This window comes from Alexandromys fortis, unplaced genomic scaffold, assembly GCF_014885135.2.
Source record: "Alexandromys fortis isolate MF-2015 unplaced genomic scaffold, M_Fortis_MF-2015_v1.1 scaffold_4, whole genome shotgun sequence".
NCBI classification, from domain to species: Eukaryota; Metazoa; Chordata; class Mammalia; order Rodentia; family Cricetidae; genus Alexandromys; species Alexandromys fortis.
This window is the reverse complement of record NW_026067944.1, coordinates 21,607,299-21,620,638: the sequence shown is the minus strand read 5'-3', so window position 1 is coordinate 21,620,638 and position 13,340 is coordinate 21,607,299. Positions and strand designations below refer to the sequence as shown.

Genomic DNA, 13,340 nt, shown 5'->3' with positions numbered 1-13,340 from the left:
GTATATGTGTGTGCGTGTGTGTGCGTGTGTGTGCGTGCTCCAGCACACCTCTTCACTCCCATTCCTTTAGAGAGCAGGCTCTGTATAAAGTGTGATGCATAGCTAGGCATTGATGAAGACTGCAGCAAACCATGCTTATTTAAAGTCGTCCGGTTGCCCTGTTTAAATTTTACTTTAACTGTAATGGTTAGATCTCCAAAACAGGAATATACCTTTTATTTTTTTCTTTTTATGTAGAAGTGTATGAGGCAGGGTCTCACTGTGTGGTTCCAAGTGGCCTAGAACTCAGGATCCACCTCCGCTGCATCCAGGTGCCATGGTTCAAGGTAACTAGTAGGATGTTCTGAAGATCGAGCAGTCTCTTAAATCTGACAGTGCTGCTCCTAAAAATGGAAAAGCTGTTCATTCTCCATATCATTTTGCTATTTTATCCTTTGAAGGTATCATACATTTATACAATATATATTGGTAATACCCATCCACCACTACTGTCCTTGAACTTGCTGAGTGTCCTCCATCCCATCTCCCTCCCAGCTTCATATCTTCTTTTAATTGTCATTGAGCTTGCCTGTATGCTCATGGGTGAGTGGCCATCCTCTGGGACATAAGCAGCAGACTAGTGGCCAGATCCCCAAAGATGAGTAACTCTCCCTCTCTCAGCCTCCATCAACTGTTCTTCAGATAGGCTAAGGCTAGACAGATAGATAGATATATGCATACATAATAGATACATTCATATATAGATGATAGATGGATACAGACAGACATAGATGATAGTAGGAATCGATAGATGATCAATAGATAGATGATATAGGTAGATATATGATAGATTAATGATAGATAGATAGATAGATAGATAGATAGATAGATGATCAATAGATAGATGATATAGGTAGATATATGATAGATAAATGATAGATAGATAGATAGATAGATAGATAGATGATCTATAGATAGATGGTATAGGTAGATATATGATTGATAGATAGGTAGGTAGATAGATAGATAGATGATCTATAGATAGATGATATAGGTAGATATATGATTGATAGATAGATAGATAGATAGATAGGCAGGCAAACTGACAGAGACTATAATAGGGTTCTTAATGTTTTTTCTCATCAATTTCCTATAATATCTCTGCTTTATGCCTTTTTCTTGTGCTTGGACAAGAACTGACTTCTTGATTTCCCGTTTCTAACCTTGGTTGACTTTCTTCTGTTAGTCACACGTCAGTCTTGTCTGTGTACACAGCATATGTTCCTCACTGCAAAGCAGAACCCTAATTTCCACTGTACTGGCACTCCCCTAAAGAACCTTCATTTTATTTTTAGGAATGGCTCCGTGGCTCGGGAGAGGCTCAGTGAGTAGAGCCATTAAAACTCAAGTATAAGGACTTGAATTCAGTGTCCCAGAACCTACATAAAACCCAGGCATGGCTGCACACTTCTGTAATGCCAGTGCTGGGGAGGTAGAGGCAGGAGAACCTCTGAGACTCAGCATCAATCAGCCAGCCTAGCCTAGCTGGTGAGTTAGAATCCTAGGTCTAGGGAGAGTATCTATCTCCAAAACCTAAGGCGAAGAAATATTGGGGAATGTACCTGATGTTCACTCCATCCTCTACACACAAATGAGCATGCATTCATACTCATGCACACAAACACGTAAACACATATGCACATAAAAGACTGATATTTCTGTGGAAAACATGCTGCTTCAGTGTTGTTCAGTATGTCCTGGATGACATGGTAGAAGGGTCAGCTGGGTTCCCTCTAGTTTCCAGCTCTGTTGTCACCCCCACATATGAGCTCTCATCACACCTCCTGAACTACGTGCTGTCTTCCTTGTGTCCCCTAGCTATCACTCATGAGTCCCTATAATCTTGTGCCTTCCTAGAAGCAAGAATAACCTTTCGAAAACGTTACTCACTGAGTTGCATGTGTAAGTTGTCACAGTCCTTTCCTGGCTTCCTATTTTGATTTGAAGATGCATCCCCTACTTCACAGCCCACAAGGTTTCTACAGGATCTGGATCCTGCCCTCTCCTTGTACTCACAGCAGAGCATCCTGTCTCAGAGCCATGCTCTTCCTAGCTTCCGGTGTGGATTTCGATCAGTGACTTACTTCAGTGACATCTGCCAGCTCAAATAAGCAATACTAAGCCCTGTGTAAGAGGAACCTAGTTTTGTGACTTAGGCACACAATTTTTTACTTTCCTTGTCTATAAAATGGAAACAATAGCAATAAAAGTACCTCCTACATGAGATGGTTGTGTGGATTACACCTTTGGGGTGCTCCCTCAGGCATAGCAAAATTTCTGGATGTATGTATTTTATTAGATAATCATTCTCTCAGTCATTTAAAAATCCTCTCCCCATCCCAAACATCTGTGTAAGTGCTCAATGAATGTCTTCTTCCATCATTTGAGTATGGATTCAGATGGAAGTACCATATCTTATTTGGTTAGCATTCATAAGTCACAGACCTCATCGGGCAACATAGTGGACATTCATATAAACCTGAGGGGCATGGTGGATAGGTCTTAGAGTAGAAAGAGATCTACTGCTCGTGACGAAGTAAAATAGTTGAGGAGTTGTAGGCTGCGAGAACATTTTTGTCAGTACCTTCACTGTGTGTGGGTCGAAGAAAGTGTGAGTGGGCTTTTTCATAGGGTTGGCTTCATGTTGCTCCACACTGCATGGACTCAGCATGTATGGAGTGTATAGGATTTCTCCTTGGGGTGTTTCCCACAGGAAGTAAGCATTCCGTCATCTTTCACTTGTTTGCCTTCTCAGTAAATTCTGCCCAGCTGGCTGCCTGCTCCCTTTTGCTGAAATATCTGGAACAATTCCTCATGGATACAGAGATGTAAGTTGAATACAGATTTCCTTCACTGCTGTGTACACTGTTATTTTAAACTCAGAGATGCTCCCAAGATAATATATATTATATGTCTCTGTCTTTTCGTGTGTTAGAAATGATGCCTTTGTAGTAAAACCTAACTCTTCTACTAAAAGTGTATTTGTTTCAATAACTTGTTTCTGAAAATCTGCCATATCAGCTAAATTCTTGAAAAAGTACAGGTATCTTCTTTATGAATGATAAGAAGAAAAGTTCATTTAATTTTGTTTTTTGTTTTTTTTTTTTTTGTTTGTTTTTCAAGTCTTCGCCACTGTGCATGGCTGGAATCCATGCAGGAGTAGTGTCAAATGTCCTGGGTGGCCAGATCAGTGTTGTGATTAGCAAAGGCACCCCGTACTATGAAAGCTCCTTGGCCAACAATGTCACTTCCGTGGTGTAAGTGCATATATTCTTTGTAGTAAGTATGCTGGGGGGTGGAGTTGTATGACACTATTCCAGGGTGACATAACAGATATCCATCAGAGAGACAACCAGTGACAGCACCATAGTCCAGTGTGGTGAACCAGTGAGTTTTGGGAGGGGTTCTTACAGGAATAGGATGACAGGTTCCTTACAGGAACAAGAAGTAGTCAAAAGAGCGACATTAGCAAAGCTCACCTCAGCGTGGGTGATAGCTCACAGAAACCGGAAACCTGGAGCTCCCTGCACACACAGGCTATAGTGCAGTCCAGCAGGGTGGAGGTGTTCTTCCCAGTGGCTCGCTTGCTCTGCACTGCTTGCCTTTTTCTGCTGCACCAGGGTTTGTGAGTGCTGCTGCTTTTCTCGGCTTTGAAACCATCTGGAACAGGAGTCTAGGAGTTTGTGGACAAGGTCATAAGTTCTTTGAAGATAAAATTCAGAAGATGCCCAGTGATGGTGCACACCTTTAATCCTGGCACTCGGGAGAGGCAGGCGGATCTCTGTGAGTGCAAGGCCAGCCTGGTCTACAAGAGCTGGTTCCAGAACAGGCTCAAAAGCCACAGAGAAACCCTGTCTCAAAATAAATAAATAAATAAATAAATAAATAAATAAATAAATAGATTCAGAATATGAAACCATAGTCCTTGTAGTTTGTCCAGTCCAGACTGGACCATGGCTAACTAAAATAGTTACTAGAAATAGATTTCGACATAAAGCAGGAGTATTGTAAAAGTCCTCCTTACAGAAGAGTAATAAATATGGATTCTCTTGGTCTCTACAGTATTCAGGTATTTTGTAAAGCAAAGACAAGACATCCAAATCAGGACCAATTGAAACAGTAAATAAAAATGCAGTATTTGCAGTCTGCTTCTAAAATCTGGCGTCTTCCCTGTGCTTAGTTCTGCAGACAGGTTCCTTTCAGAAGGAAAGAGCATGGTCCTTACACAGGACATGACATAGTACCAGCAAACTTGTCTGTGAAAGGCCACCTAGTAGCCAGGCATGCAGGCATGTGCCCGCATTGCTAGAGGCTGTGAGTTTGACGCCAACTTGGACTACAAAATGAAACCCTGTCTCCAAAAACAAACAAAACATGTCTCCTCCACTAATGCTTTTTTGTTTATTTTATCCACAGCCTTTTAATTGCATAGAAAACATTCTTAGCCTGTTTCCAGGCAAAAGTGGCTTGCTCTCTCCCTTTTTCTGTTACATTATTTTATGCACATCCTTTCATTCTTTCCTGTGTTCTACCCTTAGAGTTTGGAGGCATGTGTAGTTTCCCTTTCATATGTTAAAAAAAATATATTTTCTTTGGCATTGTAAGTAACCCAGGGATGACGTCAAGTTGACAGATAGTAGGTTATGTACTATTATTGTGCCATTTTGTATAAGATATTTAAACATTTGCAGATTTTGCTATCTGCCAGGGAGTATAGGATGTCCTGGAACTGGTCTCCTCAGACACAAGGGACAGCTGCATGTTTGTAGGTTTCTGATGGAACACAAGATGGGCATGGTGTCGCATGCTTCAGTTCCCAGGCTTAGACAGGGGAAGCAAGAAAATCCAGAGTTTACAGTCAAGTTGAGCTATTTAGTGAATTCAAGGCCAGCATAGGCTAATGAGAGACATCCTATCTCAAAATAATAATAATAATAATAATAATAATAATAATAATTTGCATCCTCTTGTGACCATTTGAGCATTGTGTTAAGAGAGGAGCGTAACTGAACATCCTCCAGGTCTCGTGGAGTCGTACGTGTTCTTTTATTCTGTAAGAGGCAAGTTTTTCTCTTGTCTGACCCTTCTGTCCTTATCAGCTCACCCATCCTACCCATTCCTTTGAAGTCCAGATGTGATGGATGCGACAGTTCACCTCAGACGTGCTGATTTTCTCTAAGGAAAATGCAGTCTCTTTACTAGTAGCCAACTCTTGTGTGCTTATGAGGATGCTTGAGTCTCACCTCATTCTCTGAAATTCCCCCTTTTCATGTTCTTTCACAGAATTAAAGAGAATAAAAGTTTTATGTATTTATTTCATGAGAAAGGAATAAAATAAGAATTAAAGGTTACACGGCATATTTGTACAGTCGCCTGTGAACCTAGATGCTAGCCGGACTTACAGAAAAAGTTGTTTGTGGTAATTTCACAGGTTGTCTTCCTCAGGGAAAAAGAAGCTTTTTAAAATGCATGTTGTTTGATTTGTAGTCATGGATTCTTCTTAGCCCTTTAATCAATAGGAGAAATTAACATTTCACTGTGATTAATACAGGGAAGCTACATGCTAACTGAGTATCACATGAGACCCTTTCTCTCTTTCAGGGGCTATTTGTCTCCGAGTCTGTTTACATTTAAGACAAGTGGTAAGCCTTCCATGCACTCGGGCCATCACCTTTGTGTCATAGCTCATGTTATTTTGAGCACCATCAGGCACCCAGTAACTGCTGAACTGTTTATTCTTTCTCCTTCGCTTTCAAGGAGAGCATGAGGAAAATAAGGACCTAATTATATGAAGGGTAGGCTAGCCGGGCGGTGGTGGCTCATGCCTTTAATCCCAGCACTTGGGAGGCAGAGGCAGGTGGATCTCTGTGAGTTCGCTCTAGAGCTACACAGAGAAACCCTGTATCGAAAAACAAACAAAGATTTTGTCTGAAGAAAGAATTAATTCATTCCATTTGTCTGAAAGTTTGAAGTCAGATGGGGAAGGCTTTACAACAAGATATGCCACTGAATAAAACCTATGAGAGGTCCAGGAAGAAGTTGCCTTTTCACCTGCTGGGCACCGCAGAGACAGGATAGTGTAGCTCTGCAGACTTAACAGCTAATGCTTGAAAATATATCTAGTCGACCCTCAAATCCATGGCTTTCACACCTACAGATTGGAAAGATATAGAGAAAATCTTGTTTCTGTGCTAGGTACATGCACAGAAATTTTCCCCACGTTGTTTTTCCCTAAGCGATATAGTGTTACAATTATATTCATTCAATTTATATTTTCTTTCGCATTGTATGTAGCCCAGAGGTGACTTAAAGTTGACAGATAGCACACTATGTGCTCGTACTATCACATTCTATATAAAAGACTTGAGCATTTGCAGGTTTTAGTGACTGCCAGGGAGCATGGGCTGTTCAGAACTGGTCCCCTGTAGACAGCAAGGGGCAAGCGTAGGTTTGTAGGTTTCTGGTGGGACACAGAGGCCAAGGCCCAGGAAGCAGCTGCCTGGTTGTGCGGTCACAAGTCTCTAGAAGCACTGCAATAGAGATCTCAAATTTACTTCTAGAAACCAAATGGGTTTTCCTCTCTACTTCAGGCTGTTATGGGACTCTGGGGATGGAATCTGGGGTGATTGCCGACCCCCAGATAACCGCATCATCTGTGCTGGAGTGGACTGACCACATGGGGCAGGAGCACAGCTGGAAACCGGAGAAGGCCAGGCTGAGAAAATCTGGGCCTCCGTGGGCTGCTTTTGCCACGGATGAGCATCAGTGGCTGCAAATCGACCTGAATAAGGAGAAGAAGATAACAGGTGAGAGACGTGCTCTCTGCAGCACACCAGCACGGCTTTTATTTGGAAACCCCACGACAGCTGAAATTTTTGGAAATTAGGTCACTGAAAATTATAAAGCTTGCGCTTCAGTTTTCTCCACGGGTATTAATGTTGCTGGGGATGCTTTCATAAATTTTGCCAAAAGCAGAATTTGCATTTAATTTTTAGTAGTTCTATTTTATTTTTAATATGATCCTTTTAAGGTAGAGTTTTAGTTAGGTGAGTTTTGAGAGCTCTTACAGTCATTAAGGAATTGGTAGCTAAGGAGAGTGCATCGAAAGTGCTAGAAGAAACTTAGGTTCCACATGTGCTGAGTTCAGTGGCCATCAGGGTGATTGAGATCGCTCTAGAGACTTAGGCTGAAGATACCCGTCATCGCGCTTGATGTTCTTTCCCAGAACGGTATGAATACAAGCGGCAAAGGCACGGTAGTTCTTCCCTCACGCGTGCCCATAATTCTTCCTGTCTCCAAAGGAGCAAAGCCGGGACTTGGTAGCTGTTAGGATGAAAACTGCCCACAGAGTTGGAAATAAGCCACCGACAGGAATACTCGCAGGGTGCATCGCAGGTGTTTATTGCTGACTTTGGGAGTCTCTGCCTGTGCACTGATGAAAGCAACTCTTTGTTCCCAGGTATTGTAACCACTGGATCTACCATGGTCGAACACAATTACTATGTGTCTGCCTATAGAGTTCTGTACAGTGACGACGGGCAGAAATGGACTGTATACAGAGAGCCTGGTGTGGAGCAGGACAAGGTAAAGTGGGCCTTGGCTGGAGTTACGGAAGCTCTCTAGTTCAGACTTAAATATGTTCATAGCATGTCTTACACTGCTCTCTTCTGGGTATTCTAGGTACTGTTTGTTACTGTCTTCACCTTATAAATATGGTCTTTGTGATTGTATAAGTACTGATGTTTGTTACTGAATTTTTATCTAAATATTTTGGCTACTAGAGTAAGAACTTCTAAACAGTTACATTCAGTTTCTTGTCTTTCTAAAGTTTATCAAATGATGGAGTCTTGACTTCCTTCTCAGATTTCAACTACAGACAAGAGGGAAGGGAGTTAGAGCCAAAAGCTAAAGAACACTAAAGATCGAAAGGCCATTGTGAGGTTACCTCACTGTCTGTGTCAGTAAAAATAGCTTTTCCTACGTGCAGAATTTTCTTAATTTCTGTGATACTTAGATATTTCTGCCTTAGCAAAAGATTGTGGAGCTACTGGAACTGGCCAAGCAGGTGAGAAAGTGGAAGAGGAGGTAGAAGTGTCTCACCCGGGTGTTTGTCCCACTCCCTGGTTTCTGGGCTGTGATCATTGAGAGAATCTTTAAGAGGAGGAATCTCTATCCCCAAGGAAGGTGAAGATGGCCTTTTCTTTCAGTGAGAAGTGCAGTGTGTCCCTTCAGTTCTTCTCCCCATGCATATTTCCTAATCCCTGGAGGCAACCTCACAGTGGCCCTGGTGCTCTGGTCTTTTTCTTTTCTTTCCACCTCTCCATGACTTAGCTTGGAGATTTCCTACTTTTTTGTCTTTCTATTGCCTTTTTTCTGCAGTATCTGACCTTTTAGCCCCATCTAATGCATTTTTAGCTCCAGTACTATATTTTCCCTTCTTTATTTTCACCTTGAGTTTTAATTTTTTCTTTCATGTTTTTCTTCATAGGTACATGGAACATTGAGCATATAACTCTTTTGGTGTGCTTATCCAGTAACTCTATCCTACATATCACAAAGCCAGCTATTATGCCATTGATTGCTGCTGGATGCTTTTATTATCATAATTCTTTATATGTGTTTGAGCTTTATTCTGGGATGAAATTAAGCTGTCAGAAAACAGGGTTTTTTTGTTTGTTTGTTTGTTTTTTGTTTTTCTCTTCAGGTCTTGACTTTCAAAGAGTTGCTAGGCAATGAGCAGCTTTGGGTTCTAACTTGCCAGACACCATTGAGACAACATCACATGCATTATGAGACTTCTCCATTGTGTGCACTACTGATGTAGAGTATTTTGCTGCCTTAAAACAATCATTTTAAGATTGTTTACTGGCCCTGGGGTTCTTTTTCGGACTCTAAGCTGTGTCTTGGCGTATGGTGAGGGCTTAAGGGAAATCCCCTTGCAGAGCCTACTAACCTTTGTCTAGCTGGTCCATTCCTGCTGTCGTTATTCTGTTCCTTTCCAGCTTCCTGCTCTATGCATTAAACTCTACGCCAGCAATTGTAGATATCTGCTGGCCTCATGGTCCCTCACTCTGTCTCCACCACCAATAGAGCAGCCGGTTATATGGGATATTCTTGCCCTGTAACCTGGAAATTCACCAGTTGGCACCGATGAGCAAGGCTCGCCTTGTCTGTTTTCCTTCTCTGTGGTTCTTACCTACCCTCTGCTTCCTGTTGCCCAGTGTCTTGAGTTCGTCATGAACTTTCCCATTTTCTCAGTTGTTTATGGCTGAGGTCCAGCTCCTGTCACTCAATTACAGACAGCAGAGAATGTCTTACATTGATTTGCATCAAACAGCACTCTTTCTCCTCACTGAAATCTGTTGTGCTCTATTTTTGGGTAATCGATGTGTTTATTTTCACACATCTTTTAAGTCTGCATACATACAAAGCCTACATTTGCTTTTATTTCCAGAAAACATGATCAATATATCTCCTAAACTTTCATAATCTATTGCTTCCATTATATTACACATCTTTGTGTGTATTTGGGGGGGGGGATGAGAGAGTGTGTGAGAGATAATGCCCCATATGACAGACTCCATGAGTAGGCTTTTATTTCTGCTTTTATTTTTCCTACGGGTGGCTTCTTACAAACCTCCCTGTGTACCAGATTCTCAGTAAATGTTGGTAGATCAACTATAGCATTTTGCTTTTGAGACAGGGTCTCATATAGCCCAGCCTAGTCTTGTCCCAAAGTGGTGCTTCAGTTAATTCCTGTTCCCTAATAACAAAACTGCAGTTTCTGCCTTTGTTCTATTTCAGAGCAGTATCTGAGGAAATCATAGAAGTTTATAGAAGTGGAGGTTATTGGAAGCTCAGAGCAAACCCTATAGAATGTTATAGATCTTAATGTATCTTTAAAAGTATATAATTTAGTTACCTGTGGATGGGCCCAGAAGACATAGTTATCATATTTGGGCTGGCATGTCCAGTATGTGCGTGTTCTCACCTTAGGTTATAATTGAATGGACCTCATTGATTTGGCACAAGGGGAAAGCAAGGCCTTGCTTAGCTAGTGCAGCCCTGTGGTTAAGGTAGAGGACTCAGTCATGCCAGCTCCCTGCTGCTCGCCACTGTTATTCTATGAGTCATGCTTTCTGTGCCCTGCCTTGGGAATCATTTATGGCAAGTACATGAAAATTCTTTATAAATAAGAGTCAGCTCTTATTTATATAGAGTATAAAATACTTTTGCTTGAAAGGGAATGAGCTGTCACTTTAAATCATGTTTTTACTTAAAGATGGTTTATGTAATACATTTTTAGCTGTTTAGTTACAGTCACCATATAGACGGGAACACTGTTTCGGTTATTGCTACTTCATATGAGCAACAAGTACTGAACTGGGTTGTGATATGGGGCATGCCATATTATAGTAGGTCCACCAGGTGGAGGCATAGGCTTGTTTACATTTCTCAGTCTACATTCAGGTCCAGCCTAGAGGGAAATGGTGCACAAGTGAACAGTGCGACCAGGCCCTTGTTGGGTCGGCTGTTTTTCACTTTCCAAGTAGAATCAATATGTTTAAATAATTATTAATTTCACAAGGACTGGGGCTGATAGTTTATTGATTCAATTAACTGTGTTGTTGCATTTGAAACTTCTCCCAGGCTGCCGGGTTAGCACTCCTGTTCAGCCAGCCTAAAAGCATTTTTATAGTTGATGTGTTAGTATTTCCCTCATATTAGTTCCAGTGGAAATTGTGCAGCTTCTGAATAACTGTTTCTCCAGTTTGTAATGAAGTCATTTTCTGAGCAGTCTGTTCTGTTGTCATACTTTACAGATGTTGTTGAACATGCTTAAGTGGAGCAGTCCAGTTCTGGTCTCTTTTGATGTAAAATACCAATTTTTGTTATTTTTTAAAGATATTTCAAGGAAACAAAGATTATGACAAGGATGTTCGTAATAACTTTTTGCCACCAATTATTGCACGTTTCATTAGAGTGAACCCTGTCCAGTGGCAACAGAAAATTGCCCTGAAAGTGGAACTGCTTGGATGTCAGTTTGCTCTCAAAGGTAAAGAGTCAGCGCACATAGCAGTGGTCTGCACTGCTTCCCCTTCTGCATTTCCCGCTGCACGGGCCCTTAGTAACTGCACACGTGGGATACTGTGGCTTTCTGTTCGTGTCCACAGACATGATGACCAGTAATGGCCCTCTCCGTCACTTCAGCTGGATACCATTCTTTGTATTAGAAACCTGTCAGTCTCCTTTCTCTAGTAGGAATTTGTTTTCCTGATCATCAGTTTAAAACTGCAGTTGAAAAGGCAGCATCATATTTCGACTCTAGTCTTAAAGACTCATCTTCAGCTTTTGTGTGATGAGATATGTACACTGGAGATTTGAGCAGCAGCCTTAGCATAAGTAACTTTGGTTTTCAAGTAATTAAAAACTGTAATAATTCACTCAATATTTTATAACATTTAATGTTATATATTCTTTTGTTTGTTTATTTTGTTTCTCAAGACAAGGTTTCTCTATGTAACAACCCTGGCTGTCCTGGAACTCACCTTCTAGATCAGGCTAGCCTTGAACTCAGAGATCTTCCTATCTCTGCCTCCCAAGTGCTGGGATTAAAGGCCACTGTCACCTGGCTGTCATTTGCTCTTCTGTCCTACAAAACTACCACTGTGCCTGACGTAGTTGGCTGCCTATACATACTTACTAAATGCACTAAAGATGGCACATATTGAACTATTGCTATGGAGTCCAACAGCATTCTGCTCCCCAGTATTCTCCTAAGGTTGTTTATTAATAAATATTTAAAAGCTGCAAAGTCTTAGCTTTTCTACATTTAATATAGAGTTTATCCATCTGGATTCTGAGATTTAAAATTGCTCTGCAAAAATGATTTAGGAATTGATGACCTGACCGTTTAACGTTAGTCTTTTTAAACTATTATTCTTTAAAAGTAATATGTATAAACATTTCTGAACCATTTTAAAGGCCGTCTTCCAAAGCTTACTCAGCCTCCTCCACCTCGGAACAGCAATAACCTCAAGAACACAACAGCTCATCCCAAACTAGGTAAATGTATGCTTTTAATATATGAGTTTGATATGCCCTGGATTTATGACATAATGTCCTATAAATATATCTAAAACATTATAAAAATTAACTTACTGTAATCAAGTTGCTAATGATAAAAAATAAAGATTTCTCCAAACTTTTTTCAAGGTCGTGCCCCTAAATTTACTCAAGTACTTCAACCTCGAAGTAGGAATGACCTTCCTGCACAGACAGCACAGACAACTGCCACTCCTGATATAAAAAATACGACCGTAACTCCCAATGTAACCAAAGGTAGGCAGACCAGGCGCGATTCGGTTACCTCATGGGGGTTTCTTGTCTTCAACTCAGGGTTTCCAGCTTACTGACTTTTCCTATAGCTTTTGCAGCTCATCTAAGAAAAAATAAATAAATATGAACTTCTCTCCTTAGGGAAAAGCCCTCATGTTCTTTGGTCAGAACAGAACCTAGGTCTGTTCTCTGTTTCGTGTAAGCCTGATACTCAGCTGTTGTGCTGGGCTGTTCTGTAAGCGTCCCCTCATGACCCCCATCAACTAAACACATGATTCTCAAGCTCAGAAACTTATTACTTCTAGAAATTATTAAGCCACAGCAGCAAACAAGCATTTTTACCCATATTATGTGTTAAATTACAAATAGAGGCAAGAAAAAAAAAAAACACAGAACTTTTGAGTAGAAACAAATGCTTTTTAAAAAATATTTCAAGTAGCATTCTAATCTAAAAAATAAAAGCCCTCTGCATTCTATACATTTGTAATTTTGGGGTTTTGTTCCTGATAATTCATTCAAGCACTAGAATTGCTTCTAAGTGGTATGACGGTGATGACTGCAGTGTTACAGTGTACAAACCACTATGATTCTTTCTACTCGCTGAGAAGGAAAATGTCCATTAAATTCAGAAACAAAGGCACCAGTGTCAGAGAATTACTGCCAGTGCTAACTGGTGAAAACCACTCATTTTCAGCAAAGTGTGGAGAAGAAAGTGTCACTAGGGACCTGCTAGTTCCTGTCTCCTTAACAAAGGTGCAGGCTCTAGGGTGGTTTTTGTACCTCATGAGAAGGAAGCAGCAGGGCAGCGAGCTGTCAATCTCCACAGCCGCAGAGTCAGGGAGCTGTCAATCTCCACAGCCGCAGAGTCAGGGAGCTGGAGGAGAGGAAAGGAGAAAGCAAGCAGGGTGAGCAGCTGTGGGGGAGAGGAGGAGACGGCCTCAAAGACTGAGAAACACCCCACC

At 41.2% G+C, this 13,340-nt stretch overlaps 1 protein-coding gene and 1 long non-coding RNA gene across 4 annotated transcripts in view; one reads left to right on the top strand and one right to left on the bottom strand.

Annotated features, from left to right (window-relative positions):
• Nucleotides 1–13,340, top strand: part of Dcbld2 (discoidin, CUB and LCCL domain containing 2) — a 66,053-nt gene that overhangs the window by 41,747 nt on the left and 10,966 nt on the right. For all 3 annotated transcript variants that reach the window (XM_050148965.1, XM_050148964.1, XM_050148966.1), the window contains 8 exons: nt 2,795–2,867; nt 3,163–3,296; nt 5,641–5,681; nt 6,630–6,845; nt 7,499–7,623; nt 10,945–11,095; nt 12,025–12,105; nt 12,256–12,381. In XM_050148965.1, the coding sequence (XP_050004922.1) occupies nt 2,795–2,867; nt 3,163–3,296; nt 5,641–5,681; nt 6,630–6,845; nt 7,499–7,623; nt 10,945–11,095; nt 12,025–12,105; nt 12,256–12,381 (947 nt within the window). The remainder of the gene's footprint in view (nt 1–2,794; nt 2,868–3,162; nt 3,297–5,640; nt 5,682–6,629; nt 6,846–7,498; nt 7,624–10,944; nt 11,096–12,024; nt 12,106–12,255; nt 12,382–13,340) is intronic.
• Nucleotides 1–13,340, bottom strand: part of LOC126505739 (uncharacterized) — a 44,778-nt gene that overhangs the window by 26,487 nt on the left and 4,951 nt on the right. Inside the window, exons 4-7 of the long non-coding RNA XR_007592975.1 lie at nt 13,159–13,252; nt 12,410–12,481; nt 3,519–5,545; nt 213–383 (exon numbers count right to left, since the gene is read on the bottom strand). This is a non-coding gene — a long non-coding RNA (uncharacterized lncRNA). The remainder of the gene's footprint in view (nt 1–212; nt 384–3,518; nt 5,546–12,409; nt 12,482–13,158; nt 13,253–13,340) is intronic.